The sequence below is a fragment of the Rhagoletis zephyria genome, unplaced genomic scaffold (assembly GCF_001687245.7).
Source record: "Rhagoletis zephyria isolate East Lansing unplaced genomic scaffold, Rhagoletis_zephyria_1.1 Rzeph_scaffold_10298, whole genome shotgun sequence".
Taxonomy (NCBI): domain Eukaryota; kingdom Metazoa; phylum Arthropoda; class Insecta; order Diptera; family Tephritidae; genus Rhagoletis; species Rhagoletis zephyria.
Window position 1 is genome coordinate 1 of NW_016167376.1, and position 21645 is coordinate 21645.

The 21645-nt window shown below is 38.0% G+C and overlaps 1 protein-coding gene across 1 annotated transcript; it reads left to right on the forward strand.

Annotated features, from left to right (window-relative positions):
- Positions 1-14738: 14738 nt before the first annotated feature.
- LOC108376345 (uncharacterized) lies at positions 14739-15428 on the forward strand (the record flags this gene model as incomplete). The annotated part of the gene is made up of 1 exon (XM_017632546.1): positions 14739-15428. A coding segment is annotated over one exon (690 nt), but the record flags the coding sequence as incomplete, so codon positions are not given.
- Between the last annotated feature and the right edge of the window lie 6217 nt (positions 15429-21645).

Genomic DNA, 21645 nt, shown 5'->3' on the forward strand with positions numbered 1-21645 from the left:
TTGCCTTCTGATACGGAAGACACCAAACTAACTACTAAATATACATATATGTACCTACCAACTAACTCCACCGTGGTGGTACCACACTTTATATACATACATAGCTGCTAGTACTTCACCCCATTCCTCCATTTAGTTTGCTCGACGCTCCAGAGCAACGAGCATCCTTCTACTGGCGGCNCATACATAGCTGCTAGTACTTCACCCCATTCCTCCATTTAGTTTGCTCGACGCTCCAGAGCAACGAGCATCCTTCTACTGGCGGCAGCAGCTCCAACGATGCTGGTCAAAACGATCTTCCGTTGGCTTGGCGGCCCAATCAGTTGCCACCATAACAGTCAGCTCGATTGCAACAGCAGGTGCGTAGGCTACTCTTAATTTGTTGTTGATATTGTTGTAGTTGTTGTTCGGTTGCGCTGCCTTGTAATCTGCAGCATCGTTGTTGTTGCTTGGCAATTGCCGTTGCCGCTGTTATGTTGTTGGCAGTTATTGCTAAAATGAACTGGTTCCAATAATTGAAACTATGATAAGGCAATAAATTTTGAATGATATTGCATGGCCAGAGCGCCGAGTTGCCGCCTTGTGTTTCGCGCGAAATTGTTGAGTCTACAAATTGAATAATTTCCCTTCGTTGTTGTTGTCGTGAATTTGAGAATGTGTATAAATAAGATGGTTCTTCATTCTTCATTGGTTGGCAGTTGCAAACGGTAAGTGCGATCACTTTTCGCGCGACTAAATTATTCTCGATAATGGTTGGGTGTATATATATGTATATATGTATTTGAAAGCGGTAAATGCGCTCATTGTTTGAAGTCATTAGGATATTTTGCAGCTTTCAGCTTGTCATCGTAATGCGAGGTAGTAGTTCGATAATAGGAAGTATGGATATCGTGGAGTTATTATTTTTGAATTTAACTCCATGATTAGTCACCGACGTCTTCAGATTCCTGATGGCCTTCGTTGCTTGAGGAAAATCGTTTCAAAATACATCGAATCTCAAATCTTTATATGGCAAAAGTTCCTATCTGAGCAGCCTTTCAATGAAGAGCCTCAAGTTCACTCAAGTTGGGGAATAAATAATTGGGAGGGAAACAAAAGAGAGTAGTAGCAGCCGATTTGACCTAAAGAACTTCAGCACGCCCATAAATTCCCGAAATTATAAGTTGAATTCCACCAAGAAAAGGAATAAGCTTATACAATGGTGAAAATACAGATATTTACCTTTCGTTTTATTAATAATTCTTAGCTCGTTATCTAACGATAACCATAAAACAAAAAATTCGAAAAAGTTTCATCGACATTTTTAGCTTTTTAATTACATAGATTTCCTAGAAACATTCTGAGTATGCAGTTTTGTGCCCCGATAAAATTTATTGAAAAAGTGCAAGTTCAAAGTAGCTAGGACTTACCGTTGCTTTTTGGAAGTTTTTTTTTAATGTGTTTCATTGGCGCTGTAACCGCCTAAGCGATTTTGGCCGAGTTCAACACAGCGGGCCAGTCGTTTCTTTTCTGTGGCAACCGTCACCTTGTCTGAAATTCTCTCACGGAGCTGGTGGTATTGCGTAACGTCATTTTTCACCGCCGTATCAGCTTAGCGGGTTTCAGACAATTTAGTGCTGTCGATAACTGTAGTCAAAAAATAATTGGGGTCTTTTCCAAGATTTGGCGTATTGTGAATAATTGGTCTATGGTCAAGTTTAAAGCCACACAGATAAAGTCCAATCAGTTCGTTGACGGTGGGATTCAGTATTTCACCCAATACACTTGATAGGACCTGGGTGCTCGCGTTCATCTTCTCCGCAGCTTTCAGTACTGCTACCTCTCAGTAGGGTGCAAAAATGTTCGCTCAATAATTCAAGTACGTTGTGGACATCAGTCACTAGGTCGCCTTCCGTAAATCGCCTAACTCTCTGGTAAAAATTTCGGTCGCTTTTCCTGTCGGCCAGCGTTGCAAGCTCTTCGTACTCACGTATTTCGGTCTCTATCTCTTCTTATTGCGGCAAATCCAAGAATGATAGAATACAAGATTGCGCCGATCAGAGAGGATTTTTGAGAATAACTTTTGTGTGACGTCACACTGGTGCAATTGCGAGAGAGAAATGCCAAAACGTGAGCAAGAATGGAAGAAGAAGAAAAAATGTTGCAAGGAAAACGTAAACAAGTTGCATAAGTGTGACGTCATGCAAACAACGATTCTGTCAAATTCGTTAAGAGAGGAATAGCGGTCCGAGATCGGCGCAACCTTTGTATTCTCTCAATCGTGCGGCAAATACGTCTCGCTTCCCTCTTCGGTTCCCTATAGTGACCCCACGTAGCTCGTGTTGCGCCCGATCGCAGCATGGCTCTGTAGGCGGAATATTGTGCTCTCCAGTTCCTGACACTCAGAGCAAAACTTGTTCTTTGGGCTCGCTGAAATCCAACTATTTCTTCTACGGCGGCACATAATGAACGGGAAATGTGGTTCGATTGCTTGCATATGTCGGTCTGTTGAAGTGTGCTCCCTGAGAGCTGGTATGAGAGTCGAGTAGCGAGTGCGTTGTACGTCTGTTGTTACTACAGTTTTTCGATGCCGTGCTTTCCTTGAATTTTTTGCTGCAGAGAGGCGGTTGCGTATCTTGGCTGCAACAAGGTAGTGGTCCGTGTCGATGTTTGGGCCTCGGAGTGTACGTACGTTCAAAACATTAGAAGCATGCCTTCCGTCTATCGATCTGGTTGGATGATCGATTTGGTTCCTCGTTTTTCGATCCGGATACAGCCACGTAGCTTGATGAATCTTTTTATGCTTGAACCTTGTACTGCATACTACCATCTTTCCTAGCGAAGTCGATAAGCTTCAATCCGTTGTCGGACGTTTCGTCGTGGAGGCTGAATTTTCCGACGGTGGTTCCAAAGATGCCTTCCTTGCCCACCCTGGCATTGAAGTCGCCAAGCACGATTTTGATATTATGGCGGAGGCAGCGCTCGTACGTGCACTCCAAGCGCTCATAGAAGCTATCCTTGGGCACTATGTTCTTCTTTTAAATCGGGGTGTGGGCGCAAATCAGCGATATGTTGATGAATCTTGCTTCGATTGTGGCGAGACGTTCGTCCACCGGGGTTAATGACAGTACTCGGCGACGGTGTCTTGCTCCGAACACAAATCCAATACCAAATTTGTGCGTGGTCTCAGCCGAGGTCCAGCACCAATTCTTGAACATCTTACCCCACTGGCTTTTTCAACCGCTGCTACGGTGGCAGTGGAATATTTATTTATTCATTCAAAACGTGAACGCTGATGAAGAAGTTGTATTTCGAAATTAAGATTTGGCATCTACTGCTGACACTTTGGTGCACTTGACGGCAACCAAGCAACCGCAGCGACAACGCGAAGATGAGCACCACCGAGCCACTCGTAATGAAAAGCCGCTGCCGTTTGCTCATTTGTACATTTGCTGTTTTGCCGTTCGCCACCGGCTGCTAAGTAAGTGTTGTTTACAACATTTACAAACAGCAACGTTTGCTCATTTTAAAGCATGCAACTATAAAAACAACTACCACGCTGGCCGCTAACATTAAAAATCGCTGTTTGACATTGTTGTTATGGATTCCTTTGGAAGCTTTTTACTTGCTGCGTATGTATATACATATGTCCATATGTATGTATGTGCTCTTTGCTTACTTTTGTAATTACCACTGTTGTTATTCGTTTTGTTGGAGCTGTTGTTTGGCATTGTTGGCGTTGTTGCTTTGCCTTCATACGAACCTTCTACGGGCAGCTGCATGCCGCAAAGCAGCATCTGTAAGCAAATAAGGAAGCTTGAATTTGTACAACATTCCTCGCGACCCCCACTGCGCTGCCGCAAAGCTCATCTCATTTTCTTCCCCCACCATCGTCTGCCTCCTCGCAGTCTTACTTATTTGCTAGCTCCTCTACAAAAACTCCCAACTCCACGGCTGTATTCACTCGCCTTCGACTTGTTTGTTGTTTGCTCTCTGCTCGTCTGACCATTGTCTTCTCGGTTTTCGGTCCCAACTTGTATTTATTAACATTTCATTTGTTATTATTGTAGTAGTTATTGTTGTAGTAGTTGTTGCGGTTTGGTTAGCTGAAATTTGCTTTTAACTTGTTGCGCTTTTTGACTTTGCCATCAACGCGGTATGCTGTGTTTGTTCTGCCATTAGCCAGACTGTCGGCCAAGTTGTTGGTGTTTACACCAATGACCGATGGTTGTTGACCGGCAAATGAATTACATATCCACATTTACATATGTATGTATGCACTTAGATATGAAGGTTGGTACGTACATTACGCATATAAAACGGCGCTTGCGGTTGCCACCGTAGTCAACGCCCGACCTAAAAGCCGTTAATTAATGCTTCCTAAAAGTCAATTTTATTTGAGTTTCAGTTTGTTTTCTCCTACCTATACTCATTCTATTTACATAGAATTCTTTGAGTTATTCGGGTGCACATACATATATGTTAATAGCTTACTACTTAGTGTCACCAGCCTGTGTTAAAAAGTTCAAAGATACCTTCCACTTTACTTCTGCATTTATATATGTATATTAAGGTGATCCAAAAATCCACAGGAAAATTAGCTTTCTGACACCCCTTAAAATTATAGAAGAAGGAAAATAAGGAGACTCGTATTTTGTATATATTTTGAAGTCGGTTACCGTTAAACGTTCCGCTGTGGTTTGAACTTTTCCATAGATTTGGATGGAGAAAATACATTTTGTCGTAGAACCCCTTCTAAACACCTCAAAAAAGATTCCAAATATTAAACAGAGCTATACAGGATTCGTGTGTGTAATTTCATCAAGAGAAGCCCCGCGTGGTGCCGGTTCTTCATTATATCAAATTTAAAATCACCCTTACAGTTAAAAAAAGTTCTAACTAAAAAAATGTAATTGCACATCTAAAGGTTAAATTTCTTAATTTGACATCTCCCTTTGGAAATTCGAAAGAGCCATGCAGATCTGATATATATGTATATATGTACAGGTGGAAATCCTTTAAAAATTTTTTTTTCAAACTAAAATCTTCTTAAGAATCGTTCGCCTGACATTGGGATACATATGGATGTATGTACTTGAATTAGCTAATGGATTAAGCTGAATTTGATTTTTTAAACACGTGGCAACCCTTCTAAATATAGTTCAAAAATATATCGTTTGGGTTTATTTCGATGAATAGCCATATTTAAATAATTGATTTGAATTTAACTTTTTGAACAGGTGGCAACCACATCAAACACCTCAAAAATATTCCAAATGTTCAAACGTTTTTTTTAACGTTCTTTCGTCTGACGCCCATAATGTGATAAATATTTCAATTACCTAAATGACTTAATTCAAGTTGAATTTTATTTTTTAGACAGGTGGCAACCCTCTTAAATATATTTAAGAAAAAAAGGCCTCGCAAAACCATTTCGATTGATATCCACCTTTTAATAATTCACTTAACGTATTAAATAATTTGAATTTCAACAGATGGCAACCCTTCCCAAACACCTTAAAAATTCTGTATGTTCAAACCAAAGATTTCTCAACGCTCTTATATTTGACAATATTTTAATAATTTATGTAACTTTTGTGTGATTTCGACTCTTAAAGAGGTGGCAACCATGTTCAAAATATTTTCATTTACATACTACCTCGTTAAAGTAAATACATTAATTCAAATTGAATTTAATTGTTTAAACAGGCGGCAGCAAATTAAGAAACCTAGCTTTTCAAACCCATTTCGATTGATAACCATCTTGTTATAATTGATTTAACTTTTTAAATAATTTGGACTTAATTTTTTAAAAGGTGGCAACTCTTTTCGAAAAGGTAAAAATACATTGCATGTCTGCAGCACAAGTCCTTTAATTTGACTCGTAACTTTTGTAAATCGAAGGAACGATGCGGATTTGATTGCATTGATTATTAAATAACTTGAGTTTAATTAACAGGTGGCAACTTTTTCGAAAAAATAAAACCGTAAAATTTATAACCCAAACCATTTAATTTGACACCTCGCTTTCAAACATCGAGCGAACGGTACAAAAAATCCCTTTGCGTATTATATATATATATTGCGTATATATTATATATTAGGGAAGAAATTATCGGTTATGGAAAAATGCTTAGTGAAATTTCAAAGTTAAATACACAAATATTATAATATTGTTGTTTGAAGATTTTTGAATGGACAGATTCTCAAGCCATCAAAAAATATTTATTTTTAAAAATTTATAGCAATTCTGCGAAGAAATTTAGTTGAAATACAGGGAAAACTTTAAAGACCCAGCAGCACATACATACATACATATGTATTTATAAACGTTATTTTCGATATTCTTCAGTTCTAGGGAGCGCTTGTGAAGAAAAAAATGTGGATCACCCTAATGTCTATACGTATTTGAATTTATACATAAACGAAGCAAGTTGTCAAGTGTGAAAGTGTTCACTTTTGAAACATTTCAAGCACATATTTACACTATGCCTCTACTTCTTCTTCAACAACTTACATTTGTAAATAGCTTACAACCTGGTTGTATCACTTTTTACTCTCATTGCAAGCAAAGGTGTTTTAAATTAGTAAAACTGTCGCAGCTGACTGGAATTTTTAATTTGTGTACTGTTGAATCGGCTGTGGATGAGTCTTCAACACTTCACTGTTGCGGTGATAACGCAGTCGTCGAACTCTTTGCAAAAACAGCGAGAATAATTTCATATCTGCATGCGCAGTTGTTGTTGTTTTTAGAAGTGTTCCACAATTTCGTTCATTTTTGTCTTTAAATAAAATTAAAAGCTTATCTAATTACTTCTGTCTTCGTAGTTATAAAATCAATCGATGACTAATATCAAACCCGAGAGTTCCTAAAGGTAGGAAGGAAGAAAGTGTCGAGGTGATGTCACCTCGTTACCCACAAGTTTTTGAATTACGCGCGGTCGGAGACTCGCCAACAAACCTGACCAGGCGAGAAGTGTTCGAGGGGATGATTTACGAGTCTTTGCTAGTTGGCAAATACCGCAAAGAATGGAACTATGAGTTACCTATATGAGCTTAACAACGACATAGACAGGTCGTACGAAGAGAGGGAAACGCTCTCGCTGGCAATTGCAGAGAAGAGGAAGGGCCTCCCTTGCGATGCAAAGACCAGGTGCAGATGGACCTAACTTCTTTTGGTATTTTCGATTCTCGGTTAAAGCGAAAAACAAGAGGAGAAAAAAATGAGTGCTATAATGGATCTAGGCTATACCAACCAAGCCCCCATGGCAAATATGCCATAAACCAAATTTCAGTAATTTAAGGAACCATATTTGTCTATGTTGATCGTCTCGAAGAACGCCATTTATCACCAGTGTCATTTGTGTGGCACGCAAGCGGTTGATGTATGAACTGACTACATACAAGTGGAAACGTAAAACTTTTAACCCAAAAGTTCATTTTTAATATTCAACGCATGTAGCCGTACATGCATAAATGCAGCACAGCAGCCTCGCCTTCTGAAAACATTTTACCTGGGCGCGACGGACTGGACTTAATGGCAAGCGCGTGAGATAGCGCATCACACAGGCTAACCTAAATTTGTCAAAGCCGATTGTAGATTTCGAGGCTGTAAAATTTACCTGCTATAGCCGCTAAGTAGAGTGCTGGCAGTCTATGCATATAAATGGCTATATATATATATGTATGTATGTTGCGACATTTTTAAGCTCGATTTTTGTTTGTAAAAAGAGTGATAGGCAAAATAATATGATTGCTGAGTTGAAAGTAAGTTGACAGAAAAAACTCCACTAAATACATATGTTCAAAGAAAATTCGGCTGTACTGTCTCTGACGCGTGGTCTCAAACTGGTGTGCCAACGAGGGCCTCAGCATAAATTTTTGGAAGGCTGTTCTGGTACCGTTTACCTTGGTTCGGTCATTTTTGAAGGGACAGTACTTGAACACTCCGATGAGGTCAAATATCTGGGAATTACGCTAGATAATCGACTTAATTAGAACTTTCCTCTTGAAAGAACGGTTTCTAAGGTCACACGGGTCATGTGGGCCTGCAGAAGACTTTTTGGTAGATCATGCGGATTGAGCTCGAGGCTGATAGAGTGGCTCTATCGTATGATTGTCCGTCCGATTGTGTCTTATGCTTCCATAGCATGGTGGCAGAAGACATTACAAAAAACTGCCATACTTTACTTTAACAAACTGCAAAGATTGGCATATCTATCCGTCAGTGGATCCAACTGCTGCTCGTAAAGTCGCTACTCTCCATATGTTTATCCAGGAAAAAGTAGCCACGAGGGAACTGCAAGTTCGACTATCTAGTGACGGCTTCTTCGCAAAGAAATTTCACGCAGGTGTTCTTGAGAAGATAGCAGGGTTGGAAATATGCGGAATGTCTGACCCCATGACTAAAGAGACTAAATTGGGGAATCGAAGGCATCGAGATCGCCGACGAGTTGGCACGAGAGGGATCGCCAAGTGCCTTTTCGTGACCTGAACCATTCTGTGGCCTCAGTTGGTCCTCTTCGAGAGCCATAATTACTGAGTGGGTACACTCGGAATGCAGTAAGTACTGGGGAGCGGTGGGGACCAGGCTCTTCGGCTACCCTTTCAACAGAAACGACGTTGTTTTGGTAAATAGAAATGACGTCCGGCTACTTTCTGAGTACCCGACCGGTCACAACCAATTGCGGTTCCACTTGCACCGAATAGGTGCGTTCACAGAGTCGGAATGCCGGCTTTGCCTCGAGGATGATGAAACTTCGGAGCATATTCTCTATCACTATCCGGCTTTGGCCAGACAAAGACGGATTTATTTTAAATCTTCAATGGTCGAACTCTTTGTTGGAACAAATACGCCTACCAATGCCCTGTTTGGGTTCCTTGGGGAAGCCGAAGTTATGTTGGCCATACTGGGTTAGGGACTCTCTTCGAGAGATACAAAAGATCTTTGAGGTCGCGGTGTCTCTTATTCTGTTACAACCAAGAATTAACTAACAACTTTTTTGAAAAATATGGAAACCATTTCTTCGAGATTTAAAGACACGTAAGAGTCGATATGGGGAATTGCAAGAGTTTGTACGGCCTCTGAGTGAAGTTTGTAACCTCATCTAAAGACCGTAACTTTAGCTTGGTGTCAAAATAAAGCCTTGTTCATGCCGGTGTCGATATTGTTTTCCTTTCTACCCCAAAATTCTCGTGGGGTATTCATTGCCTCCGTGACAAGTTATATGAGCTGTTGATTTTGCAACAAATGTCTTCAACAGGCGTTGGCTGGGTGTGACCGTGCTAATTCCATAATATTGTTTTAGCCTGTTACGAAATGGCGATCCGTTGACAGCGGTATGACTTTCCATAAATTCGTATACTTGCCAGCCAGAAGTACATATGTGCATACGTAAGTGTGTATGTGAGTATTGTTGTAGGTACATATGTACATATGTATGTAGATAAGAATCTGCGTTGCGTAGTCTCGCGTCTGGTCTGTCGCTGAAGATGACAACGTGCAACTCATATTAAATTGTGGAGAGGCGTTTAATGTGCCGCTTACTCGAAATGTCGAGCGCTGATATCGGAACAACACGCTGCGTGCTTATGTATAGCAATTTCTAGTGAAATGTTGGTATAACAATAATAAATAATTAAGTAAAAGAGACAAACACGAGGTTGTAAACGTGTTGAAAAGCCTTTATGGTCGCTCGGCGAGGCACAAATGTGCGACACAACAGAGATAAAAGTAATTACTCGAGCGATAATAACAAGCTCTACTTACATACATACGTACATAGGTACATGTACGCATACCTTCGAAGAAAATGCCAAAAGTGAAGAAGTTTATGTACATACATATGTAAGTATATGGCTAAAAAAACACATGTCTCCATGATGAGTGTAAAAGTGCATATAGGGTGTTCCATACCAAAATGGACGGGGTTCACACTTCATGTGTTTGATTTGTTTTACATTTTTAGGGTTGATGGATAAACATAAATAATAAATAAATATTAAATTTGAGCTTAATTAATACATTTTTAAAAATTCAAAAAAAAAAATCACACATGCACACATAAAAATTCTCTATGATTTCTTGAAAAACTTTTCACATACAAATTTTCTGATAGAAAAAATTAGTTTTCGAAAATATGCCATCTCAAAAAAAATTAAAAAAAAAAATTCACAATGTTTGCTCTGAGTATTGCGCAATATTTAAGTATAGTATTGCGGGGTGCACTCTACAACAATTTGAGTTATGTGTTGGTGTTGGTTGATTTTTCCGACAGGGTGGTAAGATGATTTATTTTGGAACGAATTTCCGTCATCCCTTGTCAAGTTTGGTTTGCAGACAAACCGGTTTCGGCGTTGTGCCATCTTCAGTGTCATTTTTCGTTCTGAGTTTTTCGTTTGAGTTATAATTTTTTTTACACCGAAGTTGAGTAAAATGGTACATTACAAATTTTTTAATTTATTTGGAGTATGTAGTTTTGTAGCCCATTAATTTTTAGTATAATAGAGTGCAAGTTTTAAGCGATTGCAAAATTGGCCTTATTTTTTTTTAATTTTCTTTGAAAACGGTTTTGCGCATTTTCTTTCATAAGAAAAAAGTGCAAAAAGCCGTCAGCACAAAAAATATTAAAAATCAACGACATTTTGCAGTAGTAATGAATTTAATGGGCTTCAAAACTGCATACTCGAAAAAAATTCTAAAAAAAAATTTTAAAAATTTGTAAATTTGTAATGTAATAATTTTACTCAACTTCGGTGTAAACAAAAATCATAACTTAAATTATTCTAAAGTGCACCCCGTAGCGCTACTTAAATATTGCGCAATACTCAGTGCTACCATTGTGATTTTTTGAAATTTTTTTTCAGATAGAATATTTTCAAAAACTATTTTTTTTTATCAAAAAATTTGAATGTTGTGGCTCGTAGCATTTATTATGAATGCGTCGTCTCGATGTTTGCTGACCGAAAAGCCTAAAAAATATTTCATAGATTTCCAAAAAAAAAAAAATATTTAAATTTAAGCGGCCTGCCGACGGCATCTTTCCTAGGGCCCGGCCCAACTCCCTACGGCCCTGTACAAACGTGTACTCATTTACATATGTATGTATGCGTAGACAATCCTTGTAATTGTGCATTGCGCATGCGTGCTCGCGCTATTTACAAATTAAACTACAATTTAAACAAAAAAAAAAAAAGAACAACAACAACAACAAATTCACAATGCAATCTGGCCTTAAGTACTTTGTATGTAGTTTGTTATGTGCGTAAAGCAATGCAAAGCAAATGAACCTGTTATCAGAAGAAATTAATCAGACACTGCTGCTGCTCTTACTGACGCTCTGTCTTTCTGTTTGACTGTTTGTCTGCCTGTGTATGTGGCATAAATTTTATTTTGTTTTTGTTTTGTGTTAGCCATCAGCTGCGGCCGCCACCTTTGTTGCATTGCTTTTATTCCTTCTGTGAATCGCGTTGCAACAACATCTGAAAAGCGATAAAAAATGAAATGTGAGCGCCAAGTTTGCTTTGAAGAAATGCAAGCATAGTAAAATTCATACATACATATTTATATATGTACATATGTTGATACATACTGTACATACCCTGCAGGGAAAGCTACTACTTGTGAACTATAATTCATTTTTCTATGTTAGCGACTGGTATTTTTAACATGGCCATGTCCTACGGAAGGTCAATTGTCAGGCTATACATCAGCATCTACTAGTTGAAATACTAGTAGCATCATACAAGTTGATGAGATAGTCCGCCAATTCATCGCTCGTGAAAAGCATAAGTATGTTGCTCACGGCGCTCCAACAGTCGGAATGGCCGACAGAGCAAAGCACTTGCGTGGTATTCCTGACGTCCAATGCTCAAGTTATGGTGCAGGGTTTTGTTTTTAAGGGTTTTTATTGTAATTTTTAAATTTAATAAAAAAAGTTCAACTTTATATTTTTTTATGGCACAAGTACTTATTTCCATATGTAGGTTTTTCTGCAATGGAATTCGATTTTCAAATTTGTTATTTATTATATTTAAACTGAAATAATTATTTTTACTTACACTGATTTAATTTGAAAAATCTAAACCACCTTCAAGCGGCCTCGAACCTGCGCTCTCAGAACCAGAACCGGTAGTCTTCACGTAACGCCACAGCGGACATTTGTAAGAAAAAGGAATTAACTGCATTTTATTTTTGGCCTTGACAATGCAAAAGCAGATGTCGCTGAATGCTTTAAGTCCCTAGCTATTGTCGATTTGGTAGGCCATCGCTTTAGCACACACTAGTTAATGAACTAGTATTTTTACTGACTGATTGGCTTTTCACTGCAGGGTAGGTATGAATGCATGCGTGTTGATCTATGTGTGTATGTATGTTTATACTTTTTTTTGAAGTTTGTTTACTCTTTCCGTTATCATTTATTTTGATGTTTTATGTTTCGTTTAAGTGCACATTAGGCAAAGTTTGCACTTGAAGGGACAATGTAGGCAACTACACACCTACGTTCATATACACATGGATGTGCATATACATATGTATATGTACATACATATATGTATTGCCCAAATACTCGTTGCGCATGCCCGTTTGTGGAAGATTTTTATCATTTGTTTACACAAATAAATGATAAAATCGTGGAATAAAATAAAAAACAAGGAACAATTTTTAAGCGCACACAACTACATACATATCAATTCTCAAGTGGCTTAAGTTTTGAAATAATTTTCACTACTGCACTTTTCATGAATCCACTATGTAGATATGTATGTATAATAAGGCTGGGTCTATCCGTACATTCGGATATTTTTGTATACAAATAATATCTGAATAGCCGCTTAGTATCCGATCCTTTTTGTTATCCGCATATCCGGTTAATATCCGTTCATTTGGTTATTTGGTAAGCCGGATATCCTTTCTTATGTGTGACCCTCTCGGTAAACTACAGGTAAGGTGAAATATAGTCAGATAAAAAGTTCAAAAATCTGAGATGCCAGCAAAGATATCAAGGAACTGGAGTTACTTTAATGCCCGAACTGCTGATTTACAGAAGTTGTCTGGCTAGTTGTCAGCACTGTCTTGGCCACAGGTTACCCTCCTTTGCCGCCAACCGGCACGAGGGGCGCACTCCCCAAGCCGCACGGAACTTTTTTTTTTATACCGAATCGATTTTATCAACTGCTTGGATATGCTCAAGATAGTATTACAATGATTGAGAGAGGAAATTATAGTTTTTTTATAGTCAAAATCTAGTCCGATCTTGACATTAATAACGGAATGAGTCGTTTAATTAAATTAATGAGCTTTAGACGACTAGTGTAAGTGGATAGATTATACTCTGAATCCCTTTATCTGCCAACGAATAACTGGAATTATCGAATCGTTTAAACGTGAACCCTTCCCCGTCATTCTATTGAAAATCAAAAACTCATAGATAGGAGAGTAGAGAGCTCTCGATTTTCTCTACATCGCGGCAGCTACGACAGAAGTCCTTCAACCGCATGCCAGCATTGGGTCACTAATAACCACGATTATATGTCGAAACTGAGGTCGCTCCAGTTAAGAGCTAAATCTTATCTTACCTCATAAAATTTAGGCCAGTTGTATCGTGCTATCCAGCGCATAGGAAATTCAGAGCATCCTCTGTTCAGCTAATAGATAAAGCTACATATATTCCAGCCAGGATTTTCGGCATAAAAGTGGAATACGCGCATTGAAAAGAGACTCCCCTGCCTTGCCACATACACGAAGCCCATTTAAAGTGCCCCATGCACCCCAGGGGAGTGCAACCAAGTGTCGTTCTCCACCTGACTTACTCTTTGTACGTAGTTTAATTTGTTAAAAAACTATCAGTACATAAAGATGTTTTTCCAAGCGATTTTTTTTTAATAAATCTTTGATTCGACGCCTGGATAATTTCTATTTCAAATCGCAATGAAATTTCTTCTGGTAGCAGCTATTTTTTTATCAATTTTGAAATACCCATTTTTTAACAGACTTTCCTCGGTCCTCTATATTTTTACTTTTATTAGAAAGTTACCAGAACTTTTATTATTATTTAGGTACGATTCTGTTATGCGTTGGTAATGAGCTTGTCTGCCTCAGACTACAAATGATAAAGAAAAAAACAAAAGCAACATCAATCGCATGTCTCTGCACTTAAGAAGTACTTTCTTGAAGATTTACTTGCATAAAAACTATGTATATGCGTACTTAGGTACATGGTATATGTATACAAATTAAATATGTATGAAGCATGTATGCTAACGACAATCTGCAGCCTAAGATCTTCTTCGTTGAGTGTTTTATTTGTGGTTTTGCATTGCGCATGCGTGTGGGTTTTCAGGAATCGTGTACGTAAATGCACTGGAAATGAAATGCACACAGGTTTCGAATGCGTGTGTACCTATCTACATATCTACATACATATGTACATAGGCATAGTGTGCTAGTGCTGCTGAGTGTGTCCCGATATGCATCTTTTTTTAAGTGGCGCGGAGGCGTTGAGATGTGCTTCTGTCTTTGGCAAAGGGCTTCTAGTTCTAAGAAATAAATTAAGAAACGGCAAGAAGAACCAGTAGCTTTGCTAGCTAAGCATGCAATTCTCACTTGGGTTGTCATCTGGAAAAGCAGCCCACTCACATGTCATTTTTTTGGGCACATAAATACAAATTTACTTATGGCAGTAATATGGAGACATATCTACATTAGACACTTTTTTCCAACAAAATTTAATTGCATATCTTCTTTTTCTATGTCACAGCAACTGCCAACGCAGAAACACTACATACTCGACACACAACCTGCTCCTGCTCCGGCGCCTGCGCCCGCGCCCGCGCCCGCGTTGTTAACGCTCTCCTCCACCAGCTTGCCGGCTGCATCTGGAGCACAGCAACAACCAATACACACCCCAAAGCTGCGCAAGTCAACTAGCTTACAACAACAAGAGCTCACTTCATACGAGGAACAAAAACAACATGCGCATAAACAACAACGAAAACATACAAATTTGAAGAGTCAACGGACAGCAGCAACAGCGCATGCAAAACCACCATCACCATCTGCATCACATCAAACGGTAAATGCGCGGGCGGCAGTAGCACCGGCACCACCCCCACTGCTGCCATCATCAGCCACAATCGCAGCCGCACATATACACACACATACACAAACAACTTACATTATACGCAAGGATATAGCAAGTTTTAATTTCTCCGACATTGAGGTGAATGAGGAGGATGCAACAGCGGCGGCACGGCTGGACGATTTGGCGCGGCGCAGCCGAAATGGTGAACTGTTGCACGATTTGTGGCAGCGTGCCGTTACAGCGACGCCACAACCGCCGATCACTGAACTCGATGACATTTTCATTAGCGTCAAGACAACGAAAAATTATCACGACACACGTTTGGCTTTGATCATCAAGACGTGGTTCCAGTTGGCGCGCGATCAGGTAAGTGCGAGTGCTAAATAGTTTGCAACAATGTATGTACTTGAGTTGAGGGGCTTGACTACGATCAGTGCCATCGGAAAGATCAGCTAGCTGGGGTATAACAACTAATTGGTGCAATGCGAGTGCTTGGGGGGAGCTACGCGAAACCTTTGGCTAATGATTGCATTGCTGATCGCTAATTATGAGCAAACCTTTGCTTGTTGATTTTTACAGTGGCGATCAGGATAAGTTGTGAGGCGTTAATGAGGTCAAAGTATTTGATTCGGAGTGATGCGATAGTCATGTTGGCAATTGTACATTTTTAATTTCTATTCGTTTTAACGTTTACATTTACTTACATATTTGGACATTCACTGCGAGAAGATCATTTTAGGAATCATAGCAACGATCAAATGCATTTCCCTTACCCCACGTCTCCACCTTCTACATAATGTATCTTAACCTCTGTCGAATTTCTGCGTTAACTTTGTCCCGTTTTCTCATGTGGGCATATGGCATCAAGCCAATCAGATCGATCTGTACCCAATGTAAATGGCGCGGTAAAATGAAAACTGAGTTCTCTAACTTCGAAATGACAGCTGATGTTAAGACAGCGATGGTAGGAAATACGGCAAGATTGATATGGAGTTCTGCTCTTAGATACGTGAGAAATCGGCGAATCGTAAAAATTATCTCGAATTTTTGAAATCAAGTTGCTTTTCGAAGGATAGAACCTACACAGAACAGAATCGAACTAAAAAAATTAGGAATATGCATGCCAGGGTTTCAGCCTCCAACGCCTGTACATGTCCTTCAAAAGCAGCTTGAGCAAATAGTTGGGAAATTAAAACTATCCTTGGCATCACCTTAATAAATGTAGAGATTAATTTGGTCTCCTCGTGTATTTTTTTAAAGGCGCTGATTTGGTGTAATTTCAATCGCTAGAAGAAATTCTGCATTCGGTGTCATTACCGAATGGTTCCTAAAACAAAAGTTTTTGTCGACGGTAAGGTTAAGGTAGGTGGCAACCGCATGTAACCGGGTTTACTCAGACAATTAGTAGATTGTCCTTTGTTATACCATACTTAGTCGATAAAACCCCCCGACCCTAATATCTTTTTACGAATTCGGCTAATCTCAATGCCCCAGAGCTCCTCGGGGCTATTAAGGACGTGAGTGCCAAAGTACTGCATCTTTATCCCCGCAAACGTTGGGCACTTAAGAAGGTAACGTTGAGGAGATTCCACTTCGTAATCTCCCAGGCTACTGCGACATAGGGGATGCGGTATTATGCTTAGCCTTACTGCGTGAATACGGATTGGACATTGTGTGAGGAGCATTTTCTCTGTACCTATTCGGCGTTCGCTGAACATTCTTGATTAAGATGGTGTGAGATTGGAAAAGTAACATAATTTTAGTATAGTGGAAAAACATTCCCGATTGCGTTTGAATCATTTCTTCTGTACTCCATATGATCTTCAAGAGAACTCTTAGGAATAGTTTCTTTGACCATAGAGATGAAAATTAGCTAGCTAGCAGAAATGATGCTGCGACTTAAAAGATAATGATTCTCTAGTTAATTAGTTATGAGCACTGGTATATCTTAACAAGATACCTGCAGCCCGATTCCAATATTATTTATCTATCCTTAATTTTGATCGCCAAAAATCGTAAAACTTTTAAACACCCCAGCTTTTCATTTAGAGAATTTTAGCGCCAAAAATTTTAGCGTAGCGCGTGTCAGAATTCTACAGCTGAAAGGTCTTTGGTATCTCTAAAGATACTCCCTAACTAACTATGCCCAAGACGCCCTCGGCTTCCCTAATGAATTCTAAATGGTCTGTGGTAGTCGAATTGCTTATTACTAAGGATTTGACCATCGAAGCTTTAGAATAGAGTAATCTTTGTGCAAACAAGGCTGAACTAAAGAATGTGTTCAACAATTTTCTCGTCCTCAAGGCAGAGTGGGCATTATGCATCATCTCGACAAGGTAATCCCCATTTTTTTTAACTTAGTCTTATTCAAATAACTTACCTCTAACGCTTTGTTAATTTGTCACAACTTTGAGTTCTACTGTATTATTGCACACATATATTCATACATACCCACGTATGTATGCCCATTGAACAAGTTTTCTTTAAGTTGCTTTGTATTTATGCGCCGCTATAAAAATCAGCATCTCAATCGACAGCTAATGCGGCTAATGATCTTGTCTCGATATTTGCATAATGGATTTTATCGCGAGTCTTATCAAATTGGCTTTTTAAATGAGCTATATATATACATAAGTACACATATGTATGTATTTATATTGGCTGGTAGTATAGGAAATATTAAGAAGAAATGAGCTTATAAACAATTCAATTCTATTCAGAGCTGAAATATTTACATATGTACATATGTAAATAGGATTCAAAAAATTTTAAAATATTTAAAATGAAAGATTAATGCCTTTGCAACGGTCGTCTTCGTAAAAGACACAGCTATAAAATAGTTTTAGAAAGCATACTAAAATCAACACAATAAAAAAAATTTATGCTCAGGCATATATATATACATGCTAAGTTCGTGTATTTATAAATATATATGTATTTGTAAAACTCAGCTGTGTGATCTCAAATATTTTAGTTCGAGTCCCTGTGCGCGAACAAAGGCAGATTGGGTCTACATAAAATCGCATCTACAGAATTACTACAAAAACTGAATAAGTAGCAGTGTATTTCTCTTTTTTATTATTGAAATTTAATTAAGTGAAAAGCAATTCTACTTGCCACTTCATAAATCAAAAGATCCAACGACAACTGTCTCTGCTTTTTCGTTGCACCGACAATAATGCGTTTCCCTTCATTTTCCAAACAATTACTAAGCGGCGCTATTTGTTTGCAATGGAACTGCATGTACACACATACATACATATGTATGCACTATATGTTTGCATATGCAAATGCAGGAATGCAGCTTATGTTGCACCAGTTGTTATTGTATTATTCGATCATGAAAACACATATGTTTTTGTGGTGCGATATTTCTCCCCTAGATCTGATGGTGTGAAGAGGGCGTTAAGAATATGTCAATTCAATATGCAATTGCATACATATGTACATATGTATGTAACTAGACAACTCATTTGGTTATTCTTTAGGGGATTCCTCAAACGTAAATCGCATGAGAATCTTCGATTTTCTGTGGGAAGACTGCTCCCTCTCTTTTTTTAATTTTTTATCTATTTATACATATATATGTATTTGTACTTCATTTATGTGTCTGTAAAACAAGGGGGTGCTTGTCGGAGTTCTTTAATACGTGGGAATCTCTTAGCAAGGCATATTTATGTGAAATTGTTAATGATTTTATTAAATCATATGTGTGTAAACTTCAATACTTTAGCACACACATGGATATGCCCTTACTTCTGCAGAAAAAGACTTATAATAAAGACTAATAAATATTTGTTTTCTTTGCTCAAATGTGAGGTTATCAGCGGTTAGTCGTTTCGATCGGCTTTAAAGTAGTGTTCTTCGAGGGTACTCTTCTTTCAGTGCCCAGGAGTCTCTTATGTAGATTTTGTTCCTCAACTATTATGAGACTCTGTTTCTTTCTATCGTTATGCCTATAGAGGTTTAATTCCAAATTGGAACATAGTTGCGTAAATAAGGCCTGATGTTTTGGCTTGATGCATTTCTGAACACAGTTTTAATGTTGTCGAACTTCGAGCGTAACCCAAGGCCAGCCATTAGCCAATAAAAAATGTCGATGTGACTTAAAGCCATTTACTAAAGGGTATTGTCGTTACCAGTTATATGCACTTCAGTCGAAGACGAGTCACTTGATAAAGCAACGTCGTCCATTCGCCGGATCGTAACGTCCATCGAGCCTTTTGATTCACCTTACTTAAGCAAGGTGTCAAAAACCACGCTGTTTCAAAAATGTTAATTTTCTTGCGGACCCCAGTAGAGTACCCACCCAATAAAAGTGTTTGTTTGGGAAAATGTTGGCTTAATGTGATAGACCCATACGAATGGGCATGAGAGGTTTAGGAATAAAGTTAACAAAATTAAGATTTTATTGTCAATTTCGGCAGAATATCCTTTCCTTAAAAACATTTGTTCAGACATTTTTTTTTGTGATTCAAGAATCTCTTAGAAATGGGCGTGGTAATTCTAGGCCTAAAGATAACAAAACGCTGGTTTTGTTGCGAATTTCGGCGGATATCTATTCACTAACAATTCTTGATCCGCAGCTTTTTTATAAGATAAGAAAGTCTTATTTTAAAGTTTTTGCAAGCTTCCTCTCCTAATGTGCGCAACTCTTCACAACGTGCTAATAAAATTAAACACTGCCTGTTTATTCTTACATTCAAAATTTGTTGCGTAGAGTAAAATTACGCATTAAATGTTTAAATTCGAAAAAATATCAGCGCTAGGAATGCTAATCCCGGGACCCCGGGATTGTAATTTAGGTCCCAAAAATCCTGATATAGTAATATTTCGTTTTTAGTTTTTCACTCTGACGTCGGTAATTCAAAAATGATATAAAAAATTCAGAGAGATGTGCTTAGAGAAGATGTATGGGTATCAAATTAAAGAGGAAATTCAGTAGAATTTAATCAGATTAAATGTTTTGGTACATAAGGAATAGCAAGTATTGAAAATGTCCTTTTAAAATTTTATCCCTGAAATTTCGCAATATTTGCTCTTGAAAAAATTATATGTTAAGGATCGATATTTTCTGAACTATTTCGAGATTTTCTGAACTATTTCGGGTCTTTGGGACTATTTCGTAATTCTCGAGACTCGAGAATTTTCGAGATTTTCTGGACTATTTCGCGTTATATGAGACAATATCGGGACGTATAGGATTTTCGTGATTCCCGATGATGTGAGTTGAAACAAGGTGAGTTAAGGTGAATTTTGTTGAGGTGAGGTAAGGTCAGGTTGAGTTTGAGACGAGTAAGGTATAGCAAAGTATTAGGTATGTGAGCGAATCTCACGAGTTGTTACATTTTTGGGCAAAAACGTGTTTGTGGTTAAAAATGCTGTTACGTCTATCTTAGAAAATGCATTATCTTTAGTTTTGTCTAAAGACCTTCTCGAAATTGTACCTATTTCAATCAAAACTTCTCACTCATGCGTAGTTGCGTATGTAACGTATACGCCCCGGAGCACCATATGTAGTCATCATTATTCGCACGCCTTAACTTAAATGTAATTAAATATTGGCGTGGGAGATTTTCACACAGTATCGCCTATGCACATATGCATACATAATATTTCATAGTATTACGTATACTATTTTCTTCATGTAAATAAAACTTAAAAAAATGGAAGTTTAGTTTCTCAAATCATAGTCGTCTTTTACAAAGTAATTTTTTTTTCATTTGATGGCGCACTAGATTTTGGCAAGAAGAACACCTTCGCTGTTTAGTTTCAACATTTTTAAGTATCTAAAGTACTCGAAATTAAAAAAAAAATCGTAAAATTACAAAATAGCGGCGACTGATATATATGTATTCTGCATGCTGTCATTTCTTTTAATTTCTTGGTAAACACTTGAAACTTCAAACATATGTTGTACCTGATTCCAACGCCCATCGAAAATCGAAAAAATTTCGATAACAAAATCCATAAATAATCGATAACAATATCGATAACAAAATCGGTACAAATATCGATAACAAAATCGTTGAAATACCGACTAAAAAATCGTTAAAAATTTCGATTATTGTATCGATAAGTTCCGAAAATATCGATAGCAAAATTGATAACATTATCGACAATAATTTCGATAACAAAATCGATAAAAATATCAATAACAAAATCGACAAAAATATCTAAAATCCCAAAAGAGTTCCCAGATTGAGTCTCTGTGTCTATCTTTATCCCTTTTTCTATAATTACCTTTATTTTAATCTTTCTTCCTCTATCTTCATCTTTACTTTTATCGGCATAATAACTATTCGCGGCACTCTGATAAAAGGCGCGGTTATTTTCCGTCTCCGCATTTGTATGAAAACAACATTGCAAAGTCAAAGTCGCGTAACATATGGATTTGTTTTGTCCTCGAATACTTCAAGAAAAAGTATACGAAATATAATTGTATAAACTTTTATTTTTATTCACTTTTGCTCAGCGCTTTGAAAAAAATTGACATTTGCAATCTGGAATTGCAAAGTTGCCATTTCGCAAAAATTGTCGTTTTGTGATGTTTCCTGAATGACACTATTAGTAATAACGCATA